This window comes from Myiozetetes cayanensis, unplaced genomic scaffold (genome assembly GCF_022539395.1).
Source record: "Myiozetetes cayanensis isolate MyiCay16 unplaced genomic scaffold, myiCay2020 scf14, whole genome shotgun sequence".
NCBI classification, from domain to species: domain Eukaryota; kingdom Metazoa; phylum Chordata; class Aves; order Passeriformes; family Tyrannidae; genus Myiozetetes; species Myiozetetes cayanensis.
The window spans coordinates 7,088,903-7,101,387 of NW_026087048.1; the positions used below are offsets into that span (position 1 = coordinate 7,088,903).

Consider the following 12,485-nt stretch of genomic DNA (forward strand, 5'->3'; position numbering starts at 1 on the left):
TAAAATGAACAGAATATTTTCCAGGCTAAACACAGTAGTTACATTTTCAGAGCTTAAGTTCACAAGGAGAAGGACACTTCACTTATTCATATGAAAAAAATATCTATATTTGAGAGAGAATTTACACTAAATAAATTGAGTATTTCTGAAGGCAGCTATGGCAGATAGTGTAAGAGTAAGTTGTTAGTAGCATGGGCTGAAAACGTTGAGATATAGATTACATGCGTTTATGCACTTCTCCACTATTTATCTTCAGAATTCACCAGAAATATTTTCATATTTTACTAAAGGAAGAATCACACTTTGGTGGTATTTTTTTTTTTAATTAGGGTAGAATGGACAACAAAACTGAGAAAACATCAATCTAAACCTGGGAGCATTCTTAGATGTTGGCCAGGGTGAGACAGCACTATGGATAAAAAGGCATGAGAAAAACTGAATTTCTTAGTCACTTTTTGGTTCAGGGATTTTCATATGCAAATTCTGGGGAGAGTGAAGCTGCAGCTCTTGGTAGTACTGCATTACAGGGCTGTTTCCTCCTGCAGCTGTGGCTCCAACGCCCAGGTAAGGCTGTGTCCAGCTGTTCTGCAGTGTCCCACTGAAATTAATGGGAATGTTTTACTCAGCAAAGCTTTAGAACAGATAATCACATATTCGACTGATATTTAACCCAGCGGGTAAACGAGAAAACAGGTGCACAATGAACCTCCAGTCTGAACAGTGCTCAGTTTAGTAGTTCTTGCTCCAGTGATTCCAGCAGCACGCTGTGTTCTGTTTGTATTTCATGTTAACTCTGGGGCCAGCTGTCCCTGGTTTTGTTTGGCCACACAGCTGGGGGAGTTGCTGGTGATCCACTGCTGCTGGTGATCCACTGCATGGCGAGGGAAAGGCCTGACTGCCCAGCTCAGGCTGGGCCCCTGCCCCTGCACAGCACCAACAGCTCCTGGGGCACCACTGAGAACAGTGCTGGGCCCTGGGACTGCTGAAACCAGGTCTGTGGTGGAGGAATCCACTCAGTGCAGGTAGCTCAGGGTGCAGAGGCAGGTTGAGCTCTAGGGGGTAGAAGGCCCAGGCAAGAGGCCATGAACTTGTGACTCTTCGCACAACAGAGGGCCCAGGGACCTGTGGCCTGAGCGGGTGAGAAAAATTCGGAGATGCAGCAGGAGCTGTTGACCTCTGGACTTTCATGCACTTCAGCTGTTAGGGGATAAAAGCATCCCCCTCAGAGGCATCAGCTTGAGCTGCTATTTTGTTATTTAGTTACTGCGCCATGATTACATTATTTTTTTAAGGATCAGGATGTCTGGGACTCTCATACGGGAAACTTGAGACCAAGCCAGTAAGGAAACCTGGTCTGACTGTGAGTGTGGGGGTGCAGCTGTGAAGGGGCTTTGGTTCCAGCTCAGGTGGTGCAAGTGTGACTGCTGGAGTGCCTCCTGGAGGGTTGAGCAGAGAATTTTCATAGAATCATAGAACAGTTTGGGTTGGAAAGGGACCTTGAAGAGCAACTAGTTCCAGCACTGCTGCCGTGGGCATGGACACCTTCAAGTAGACCGGGTTGCTCAGAGCCCCATCCAACCTGGCCTTGAAAACCTTCAGGGATGGAGCATCCTGAACTTCCCTGGACAACCTGTTCCAGTGCCTCACCACTCTCACAATAAAGATTTTTTTCCTAATATCTAATCTAAGCTACTCTTTCAATTTGAACTCATTCCCCTTTTACATACATGCTCTTGTAAATAGTCTTGCCCCATCTTTCCTGTAAGTTCCCTTCATGTACTGGAAGGGTACAATTACTTCCAGACTGAACAATTTCAGTTCTCTTACCTTTTTCTCCCAGGAGAGGTGCTCTATCCCCCTGATCACCTTGGTGGCCTCCTCTGGACTGGCTCCAACAGGTCAGTGTCCTTCCTGTGCTGAGGACCCTAGAGCTGGACACAGCACTAGAGGTGGGGTCTCACCAGAGCAGAGTAGAGGGGCACAAGCATCTCTCTTGCCATGCTGGCCATGCTGTTTTTTATGCAGCCCAGGAAACGGTTGGCTCTCTGGGCTGCAAGGGCACATTGCCAAGTCATGTCCAGCCTCTCATCCAGCAGCACCCCAAGTCCTTCTGAGTAAGGCTGCTCTGTTTTTCCATCTGTTCATCCCCCACCCTGTATAGACACTCTTTCATGGTCTCCTTAACAGCATGGCAGTGACTCTGTGTGTCCCCACCTAGGCAGCAGGTGGGCAGGGCCAGGTGAGCTGGGCCTGCAATGGGGCTGGGTGTGAGGCCAGCACACAGCAGCAGTGCTGGACTGGGGCGTGAGGCCTGGTACACAGCAGTGATGTGGTACCAGGGTATGAGGCCCTGAGTACTGGGATGTGAGGCTGGCAGATGGTAGTGCTGTATCAGGGTGTGAGGCTGACACATGGCACTGTAGTACCGGGGTGTGAGGCCAGCACGTGGTGGTGATGCTGTACTAGGGTGTGAGGCCCGGCACGTACCCGTGGTGCAGTATCAGGCTGTCAGGTTGGCACATACCAGCGGTGCAGTACTGGGGTGTGAGGCCCAGCACACAGCAATGACATATGAGGTGCGTGCCGGCACATGGCGGTGCTGTGCGGGGTGTGAGGGTGGCACATGTCAGCGTTACGGCGGGGTGTGAGGCCCGGCACACAGCAATGATGTGTGAGGTGTGTGCCTGCATGTGGCGGTGCTGTGCAGGGCGTGAGGCCTGGCACATGGCAATGATGTATGATGCGTGTGCTGGCACATGGCGGGGCGGGGCGGTGCTGTGCTGTGCGGGGTGTGAGGCCCAGCACACAGCAATGATGTGTGATGTGTGTGGCGGTGCTGTGCTGTGCAGGGTGTGAGGCCCGGCACATGGCGGTGCTGTGCGGGGTGTGAGGCCCAGCACATGGCGGTGCTGTGCGGGGTGTGAGGCCCGGCACATGGTGGTGATGTGTGAGGTGCGTGCCTGCACGTGGCGGTGCTGTGCGGGGTGTGAGGCCCGGCACATGGCGCCCGCCCCGCCCCGCCGCGGCCCCGCCCCGATCTCGGGCGCCGCGGTGTGTCCGACCCGCGGTTCCCGTCAGGCAGCGCGCGGGGCCGAGGCCGCCCCCGCCTCCCGCCCGCGCTCCCCGGCGGCGCTGGCGCTGAGGTGGCGCCGCTGAGGTGGCGCCGCGCCCCGGCGAGGTGAGCGAGGCGCCTCCGCTGGCGCTGCCCCATCCCCCGCCTGCCCGGGCGGACGGGAGCGGCGGTCCCGCCGCGGCCCCGCCGATCGCAGCACGGTAAGGCCCGCCCGCCCCGTGCCCCCGACCCGCCCCCGCCGCGCTCCCCGGGCGGCGGGCGCGGCACTCGGCAGCGGCGGGCGCGGGAATTGTCGCCGGCGAGACCGGCGCCATCTTAGGTCGAAGCGCGGCCTGGCGGCCCGAGGCAGGACCCCGCGGCCTGAGGGCTCCCCCGGGCCGCCCGCTGGCCCCGGGTGGCGCTGCCCGCGGGGGCGGCCCGGGCAAGGCTCGCTCCGCCCGGCCCCGGCCGTGCAGGGCCCGCCGCGGCCCCGGGCATTGGCGGCGAGCGCAGGGCTGCCGGCCCGGCCTCCTCCCCGCCCGCCGCGGCTCTGCCGTGCGGCCTCTCCCGAACCCGTGCCTGCAGCCCGAGGGCCCCGCGGTCACCCGGCGCGGGGGCGGGACGCGGGGCGGGCGGGCGGGAGCGGCAGCTGCTCCACCGCCCTCGGGACTCGGCTGCTCCCCCGGCCTGGCACCGCCGCGGCTCGGCGGTGTGAGCTGCTGGCGGGCTGGCACAGCCCGTATTGCCCTTCCCTAGGCGGAGCTTGTGCCTTCTCCTGGCAGGGAGGGCAGCGCTGGATGCTGAGGTTTAGGTTTGAGGCAAGTTGTTTTACGCTGTGGCTTTTTACAACGTGCAGGTGCAGTTTCGTCTTGGTCATTGTTTCTTCGCTGCTGAAACAAATGCAGCGCTCAGTAATAGCCCGGTTGTTTGCAGACCTGGCGATGCTGTGGATTGCACACCCTTCGATAACTAATATAGTGCAAATTCATGTGCCTCTATGGGAAGTCGTCTGAGAAATACAACGTGGTGCCTGTTGTATGATCTGTATTGTAAATAAGACAACTTCCCTGGGCATTTGAAGTACGCTTATTAAAGTGGAGGAAAACGTTGAGTAACTCACAGATAGTGGCCATGTGAGGAGTAGCTGAGGTCACTTGCTCTGTCCAGCCTGAAGAGGAGACTGAGGGGAGACCCCGTGGAAGCCTCCAACGTCCTCTTGAGAGAAAGAGGAAGGGCAGACACTGATCGCTTCTCTCTGGTGACCAGTGGTAGGACCCAATGAATGGCCTGAAGTTGTGTCAGGGGAGGTTTAGGTTGGCTATTAGGAAAAGGTGCTTCACCAAAAGAGTGCTTGGGCACTGGAAGAGGCTTCCCAGGGAAGTGGTCACAGCACCAAGTCTGCCAGAGTTCCAGAAGAGTTTGGACAATGCTCTGAGGCACTTCTGGGTTGTCCTGTGCAGGGCTAAGAGTTAAACTTTTATGATCCATGGGGGTGTCTTCCAACTCAGAATATTCTATGATTTTGTAATACTATTAATGGAAAGATGACCAGGCTGGTCTGAAAACTTCCAGGTTAATGTAAATGTCCTCACTCTTTAAGCTCACTGACTTTAAGCTCACTGCTGATTTCATATCAGTTATATGATTTTGGTTGGTTTAAGGTAATCCAGAGAAGTATTGAGTATTGGAAGGCTCAGTTAAGTTTAGCAGTGGAACAGGTGAATTGCACCTTAAGTAATACACGGGGCATTTGCCATGATTTGTACTACTGATTTCTGTCCATCTTCAAGGCACTCTTCTACAGTTAATGAGACATAATTGCCTTGATAAGGATGTCCTAATTAGTGCTTTTAAAACAGTTATTTCATTAGAAGTTTATTGCTGTTTTGTGCAATGATTTCACATTTTCTCTCTGTCTTGTGTCAAGTTGTTAGTTCTTCACTTTTGTAGTAACTAAAATGGCCTTTCATGGCTACCCCTAGTTTCTGATGGACAGTTGCCTTTTAAAACAGTATCTTGGTATAGTCTAATGATATTTTTAAAATGTTTTAAAGAACTTGTTCACATTTTTGTCACTTTAACCTACAGTAATGATTTGAACACTTCCTTTGAGTATATACATATAGCATTTCATTGGAGTTTTGGACCTCTCAGATCCATGGACTACCCTTAAGGAAATATATGTACAGACATGTATGTGTTTATGCATATTAAAAATGAGGAAGATGAAGTCTTTTGTCTTTGTTTTTCTTATACTGTTGCCTGCATCACCACTGGGAAGTATTTGAGAAGAGTGGGGGAAAGATTCACTGTTGGTTTTGCCTTTGAGTGCAACTGCCAGCAGGATTCCTAGAATGCATTTTCTGCATTAAATAAGCTAACCATTTGGAAGCTACTTGTACTCTAAAAATGGATGTAGATATTTTCTTTGGCAGTGGAGACCATTTGCTGGAGCTGTTCCTGCACACCTCCTCTAATCAAATCCATTTCCCCTTACTGCAGTTTTGATTGTTCAGGCCACAGATTTTTTGACCTCTCAGTTGTTGGATAGAACTGTTAGTGGGCCAGGTTATTTTTAACCTGCCCTAGTTCATGTCAGAGTCCTGTGCAAAGTTGTGCTAGCACAACTGAGGCAGCAGGGAAGGAGCAGGGTGGGAACTCATTAGGCTGGCTTTCTTCCCGGGAAAAAAAAGTCAGTGAAAGCTTGGCTTCAAATTATAGCATTAAAATTTAAAAAAAAAAAAAAAAAGAGATTAGAAAATGTGAAATTAATCTTGATACTTGCCTTTTAAAAGCTGCCCTGCATTTTGATTCACCTTTGAGAATACCTTAATGTGTACCTCCTGATTCATAAAATGAAATGTAAGGTGTCACCAACTGGCATCACTTTCTAAAAGCCCATGCCTATTTTATCAAATGACTCTTAACTGTATTTAAGAAAAATTTCAGCTGCATTATAATGTAGATGAGGTTATCACATGTCTCTTGCTAGGACTTGCTAACTTACAGGTTGTTTGTGCCTATTTTGTGTTTTAATATAAATTATAGCATTGTATGTGCACATTTTATAATTTATTACTTTTTTTCCCCCAGAGGTCAAATAAAACTACATTTTTAAAATATAAACACAGCTCATTTATGTTGTCAGTTCCATAAAAGAAGTCCCTGAAGTAATCCTTCCTTTTGTCTTGAAGCCTGTTAAACTTTGTGCTATTAAAAAAAGAGGCGTTCTAAAGAGTGTCTTTCTGCAGAGAAGGAAAAATTAGGGAGTTAGGCTTGATTCTCTGTGCCAGACCTGGCACATGGCCTGTGTCGTCTCTGCCAAGTGGAAATTTGCTTCATAATCTTCCTCTTTTCCCCATACAAGAGTCTGCTTTAGTGTCCTGTTCTCTTGTGTCCTAGCACCATGGCTAACTCCAAAAAACTGGTGGAGGAAGGAAAGGAGCACAGCTTTGCTACTTTATTGCAAGACTTACCATGTACCCACAGCAGCAGCCCCGTTCTCCAACAGAGGATGATTCTCTCTGCTCCCTTGTGAGGAGCTATTACAGACTAATTATTTCCACAGTCCATCATCAAATCTACCAGCTCATTACTCCTGTCCTGAAATTGTCTCCTTTCAGATATTAGACAGTTTTCTCACTGTGTCTGTGCTGAAGACTTAAGTTTTCAAACTGTTGATGGATAGTGAGGGATGTTTTTACCTTTGCAGAAGTATACTTTCAAACGAGAAACTCGTCCGAATGTTTAATATATATGTTGCTCTTGAAATGTTTTTGGAAAGGAGAAAACAATGGGAAATTGTACAGAAAAATGTGTTGAATAAACACCCTCTTCATCTTACAAGCTAAATAGATTAGGAAATACCAGCTCATGATATGAATGTAATCTCGATTTTGTCACCTTTAGTGAGATATTTGATGGTCTTTGCTGACATAATTGTGTACACAGTGCTGGTCTGATGCCCTGCTGTTGGTTTTAGGGAGTTAAAGGATCAGAGAACTATCATTGCATAATAGTAGAAAGTGAAGCTTTCTCAGGTAAATATTGCCTCAGCTCAAGAGTGAGGGAAGTATTGTTAATGGTTTTGGTTGGGAGTAGCCTGGTAGTAAGACTAGAAATATTCTTATATTGACTATGAGCTTATAAAAGGAACTGTTGCTTGGATATTCCTCACTTTTTGTCCGAGCAGTCTGATGATGAATTTCATGTGCTTTACTACTCATTAATTAGAAGGAATTCTTGACAGAGTCATTCTTGGGTTCCTTATGCAAAACTGTTACTCTTTCCCTCTGATTTACAGAAGAATGGAGACACTGCATTTTGTAAAGCTCCACGTCTTAGGAGAAGCAAACGCTCTTGTTATTGGATCCTGATCCTGATTGTGTCTGAGACAGCCCTGTGGTTGTATGAAATTAGAAATGATCTTATTAGAAATTAGATTATTGATATTGTGTGCAAAGAAACAGCAAAGTTTCTTATTTATTGTGTTATTCAGAAATACTTTCAAGATTGTGCTAGAAGAATGTGAAAAGAAAGACAAAAACTTCATTGGCCATCAAAGTTTATTTAAAAAACAAATAAACCCAATTGTGATAAGAGATGTGAAGATAATTTGTTAAATTCCAAAAGCTACTTATTTTTCATTACTATTTTCTACATGGCTTTTTTTACTGCAAGAGGAAATCTCCAAGCATGAGGGACTCAGTCTAATGACATCCATGCAGAATTTTTATTAAGTCCTAATTGATAATGAAAATACTGCAGTGCATTGTGGGTATGACTTGGGGTTTTTGCTGTTGTGGAGTTTTTTTGTTAGTGGTTTGTTTGTTTTTGTTAATGTTTTGTGGATTTGGGGGAATTTTGTGTAAATTTTCTTGTGTTTTAAAGGAAATGTGGCTATATGGGAAATCCTGGGAAAATCCTACAAAATTTGGGAGGTTGTGGGATTGGGTGGGGTTTTGGGTTTTTATGTTGGGGTTTTTAAGATGCAAAGAGAATAAAGCTGTAGTTAGGGTTTCAGTAACTCAGTTGTGCCAGGTAAATGATGTGCTTTGTAGTGGGCCCTTCACATTTCTTGTGAATCACTGACTTAGGATAGGAATGTTTTTTGAAAGCTACTGATACTGTGTGTCCGTGGCTTCCTCTGATAGTTACTGGTGTGCTATACAAAAGCAGTTTAAATTATGTGGAGGATATCTTTGGTCTTTTCTCTTTAATACAAAGATGAAATTATCAAAACGGTGATGTGGCATCAATCCTTGAAGATCTCCTGTATCAGATCATGTTCAACCTGTACAGAACATGGAGAGGGGGGAGATCCTTGTGTGGGAATTACTGACAAGTGCAGTGTTCTTTACTGACCAGTGAAACACTTCATGAAAGTACTGAATGTTTTGGTATGTGTGATTTTATTAAATTTTTTTTTTTTTACTGTCTAGTTCCAAGATGGCAGAATTATTTATGGAATGTGAAGAAGAGGAGCTGGAACCATGGCAGAAGACAGTGACAGAAGTGGAGGAGGATGACGACGACGACGATGATGAGCCAATCTTTGTTGGGGAAATCACAAGCTCGAAGCCAGCTACTACATGTAAGATAACTTGTTCATAATTTAAAACAGATATTTCAAGATACAGAAAGTTAAAACTTAGTTAGAAAAGATAGAATTTTTAACAGTAGGACTTAAGAAATTCTACATCTTAAAGCTGTACATGTCTGTCATACTGAAAATCACAACTTTTAAGAAATTCTGTCCTAAAACCCAGGTCATGCACAGTTCTCTTTACCTCTAACCTTAATTCTCTGGAGTCAGAACAAGGACATTTGAAGGTTTTAGCATTAACAACATAGTTTTAAAGTCAATATATATGATGCTGAAGCCATGCATGCAATTGCTCTCAGTACAGTTGGTATTTAGTTACATACTTGAAAGTGTCTCCTCACTTAAAGAATGTGCATGAATTTAAGTTTTCGTGTTACAGTCACTTTTTTTTCTCTCTACCCCACATTTTGTATGTTGGTGGACACCATTCCGACAAAACCTGGGTAACTGTCTTAAGTGTCTATCATAGAAGGACAGTCTGGAGAAGGGATTAATGTGAAAATGCTACAAGCCTGTCTGGGAAGTAGGAGATATTTATTAATCAATTTACTCATCCCTTGTAAAATAGAGAGATTTTTTCATCAAGTTCTGTAGTTTTCTCCTAATGCAGGCAGTGCAGGGAGTGAGGTTAGGTGGTTATGATGACAGCAGATGTGTCAGGATTCCATGTCTGTCTGTGCTTGAGCTTTGGCAGGTAAGTAAAGAAGAACTGCTTTTAATTACCTTAATTAATTTTAGTAATGAAACTTTTTGATTTCTGTGTGCATCCGTCTGGTAGTCAGTTGTTAAGAGGTGTGACCTAAGGTTTCTCTGGCAGTCAAATACTTGAGACTGTGCCTGGTAAGGTTTGCTGCTCTCAGTTTGTGCCTCATGTCTCCTATGCTTGTATCCAAGATTTCCATAGTTGTTTTCTGAAGGTGCATAGTTTGCAGCGGGGAATCTCAAAACAGAATGTTAAGCTAGGCTGTCAGTCACACTCTACTGCTTGGATTTTGGAGCTGTAGGTAACTTTGCAGTCATTTTAGTTTGCAGTGTTCGTCTTGCGACTTTACTTTGTTGCTCACTGGGATAGTTTGTTGCTGGTTTGAAAAGGTGGAAAATTACTTTGTAAATATTAAAGAAATACTGAGGATGATATTAAAGGTCTCTCACCTGAAAATAGTTTTCAAGGGTGAATATTTTAAAATTATTCTGCATATTCTTAAAAAAATGGAAGAAAATTTAAAAGATATTTTAATACGTTTTCTGCAGTTACAAACTTCTAGAAAGACTGAGAAGTACCCTTACTGTTTTCTGGAAGGTCCAGGGACCTCTGGACTGCTGTTTGTATTTGGCAGTAGGTCATGGCATAGGACAACTATTAAGGCACTGGGCATATGTTGGATCAACAAATGTGCCAAGAATCATTGCAGTTGTTTTAGTCTCACGATTTTTTTGTAGTCAAAGGATAGAAATAGTTCAGGTGCAAACTATAATTTTGGTACGATTCTGTGAACTTTAAGGGCTTTGATAAAAGGTAGAGACTTAAAATGTTTGCATCTTACTCTGGTGCTGTCCATGCTCGGTCCTGACACAAGTGAAATCACTTATGGAATAACTTTTTACTTTATCTCTTTTCCTTCCCTCTCCTCAACTTTTCTCTTTGTAATCTTCTACTTCTCTATCAAAAACAGCTATGGAAGAATGACCTCAGTTCTTCTCTGGCTTGTAAGTAGTACCACCTGGCAGCAGTCAGGCTTCAGTTCCTTACCGGCGACAGGCGAGACACTGTGAACTCCACTTGGCTTATCACTGCTTAGCTTGTACCCGAGAAAGCTCCTGTCTGATCAGATGAAAAACTGATGACAAATGGGAACTCACGTGTAGTTCTTAATGTTTTTGAAAGTATGCAGTGCATTGCATTTTCTTAACCTTTTCCTGACGGTGCAGTTACCAGTTTTTGTACAGACTTGTGTGGATAACTTGAAGGAAATAGTTAAAAACCCAACTTTGACCTGCTGGCACAGTGTCATGTAGAATCAAGTGCCCCTTCTGATGTACTGGAGGATTGTTTTGACTGAGATGAAAAGTAATTCACGCTTTGTTGCCTGTATAATTTCCTGCAACTGCTCGTTTTTCCTACATTACTTCTCTTTCTTGCTTTCTTTTTCATAATGCTACAAACCTGTAATTTGTTACTACTTTACAATGTTACTCTGTGTGTCAGCTTTCTTCTGCTTCAGTGCTCTCTTACCTAAACAGGACAAATAACACTTTGATGGAAGAGGGAAAACGGCACATCAGGTCTTTGATGAATCAGCTGAGTCATGTAAAAGTAGTTTACAATTTCAAATAACTGACTTCCTGAAACGTTCTTTTTAAAAGCAGTAAAATCTGCCTTTGTATTTTAGGATGTGAATTGTGTACACATCACTGTCTGACTATACTTTGTGAGACATAATTTTTAGGATAGCTTTTCTTTTGGAGGAAGATGATGCTTTCACTCTGGAATTCAAATGTGAGGTATAGATGTATTAACAATCACAAAATGTGTGTGTTGAGCTAAATCCTGAATTAATTTAATCCTTGTTCATAGTTACTGCTGTGTTGAAGTAAAAATAGTATTACTATCAGGGGATGAAATTTTGTTCCATCTTAAAGAATGCAAACCTGTTTGAATCTGTTGGTTGCAGCTGCTTTTTATTAGTATGATCTAAATGCAGGTGGCAGGTTGAGAGCTGTAATCTGAGCTCCACTGCTGTTAAGTTTATTTATCAACTGGAAAAGTGTGTAATAAAGAACTATTGCTGGTGGAGACAGCCTTAAGGTTGTTAAACACAATGTGTAGATACTCTTAAGATCTACTGTTTGAAAAGCCAATGTAATTTGACCCCGGTTTGAGAAGTAACTTCAAACCATGGTGGTTAGGTACTGGAGAATCAATCCCATTTCATATGCATATTTTCACAGGTCAGAACAAGAAACTTGTCAGCAACACTAATGGAGAATCTGGGAGTAGAAAAATATTTTGATTTGATGAATATTTTTGTAACTTTCTGGGATGATTGGAGACCCCAGACTAAGACATAAAAAATCGAGAAATATCAGTGGCATTAGTTAGGGAGCGAACATCAAATTTGAAAAATTCCCTGTGTTTTTGATGAGCCAGAGCTCTGGACACAGATTACCATGCAGGATAGGTAAGGAAATTAGTTCTCTTGTAATGCAATTCCAGCATGACTCTTTTGATTGCTGATCTGTTGCTTTTCCTTTCACATTGAAAAATGAATATCATGAAGTCTAAAACCAAGTTTGTAAGTGCTTATTTTTCTGTTAATACAAAAGCAAATTGGGTCATTACTGGTTTAGAGAAAATACTTCCTTTAGTGTAGCAGTTTCTTTTTTTGGGGAACTTATTGTGTATATGAGAGAGAGAAGTAAATAAATACACTGTAATTAGCAAAGTTAAATGTTAATGAATTTGTTTGTTCGTTTGCACTCTTATTTGTGTGTTGTCTCCAAGAAAATAAAAACTGAGATTCTTAAGTGAACTAGCTTAACTGAAGAAGAGTGGAAGAACATACCTTAATTTGTACAAATTATACTTTGTTTTGCCAGGTATTTGTGTTAGGAATATTCTAATTTATAAGTCAAGTCTTGGTTGGCTTAATTAGTGGATATGAATGCTACTTTTAATTTGAAAAGCAACAAAGCTAATAATTTACTTGCAATTAAGATAAATGTAACTTTTGACAGATATATTGAACAGAGTCAACCTCAGCTCACCACGAAGGGGGATACAGAATGGTGCACCCTGTAGAGGTACTTTATTGTCCTAATATGGTAATT

General features: G+C 44.1%; 1 protein-coding gene across 7 annotated transcripts in view; it reads left to right on the forward strand.

The window, feature by feature from the left end:
* The first annotated feature begins 3,051 nt into the window (after window positions 1-3,051).
* Window positions 3,052-12,485, forward strand: part of ZNF280D (zinc finger protein 280D) — a 48,982-nt gene continuing 39,548 nt past the window's right edge. The window contains exons 1-4 of one of the 7 annotated variants that reach the window (XM_050309888.1): window positions 3,052-3,178; window positions 8,494-8,645; window positions 10,331-10,364; window positions 12,393-12,458. In XM_050309888.1, the coding sequence (XP_050165845.1) occupies window positions 8,577-8,645; window positions 10,331-10,364; window positions 12,393-12,458 (169 nt within the window). In that variant the 5' untranslated portion in view covers window positions 3,052-3,178; window positions 8,494-8,576. Of the gene's footprint in view, window positions 3,274-8,493; window positions 8,646-10,330; window positions 11,837-12,392; window positions 12,459-12,485 lie in introns of those variants that run through there. The other 6 variants (XM_050309887.1, XM_050309886.1, XR_007628161.1 and 3 more) reach the window with 6 other exon arrangements.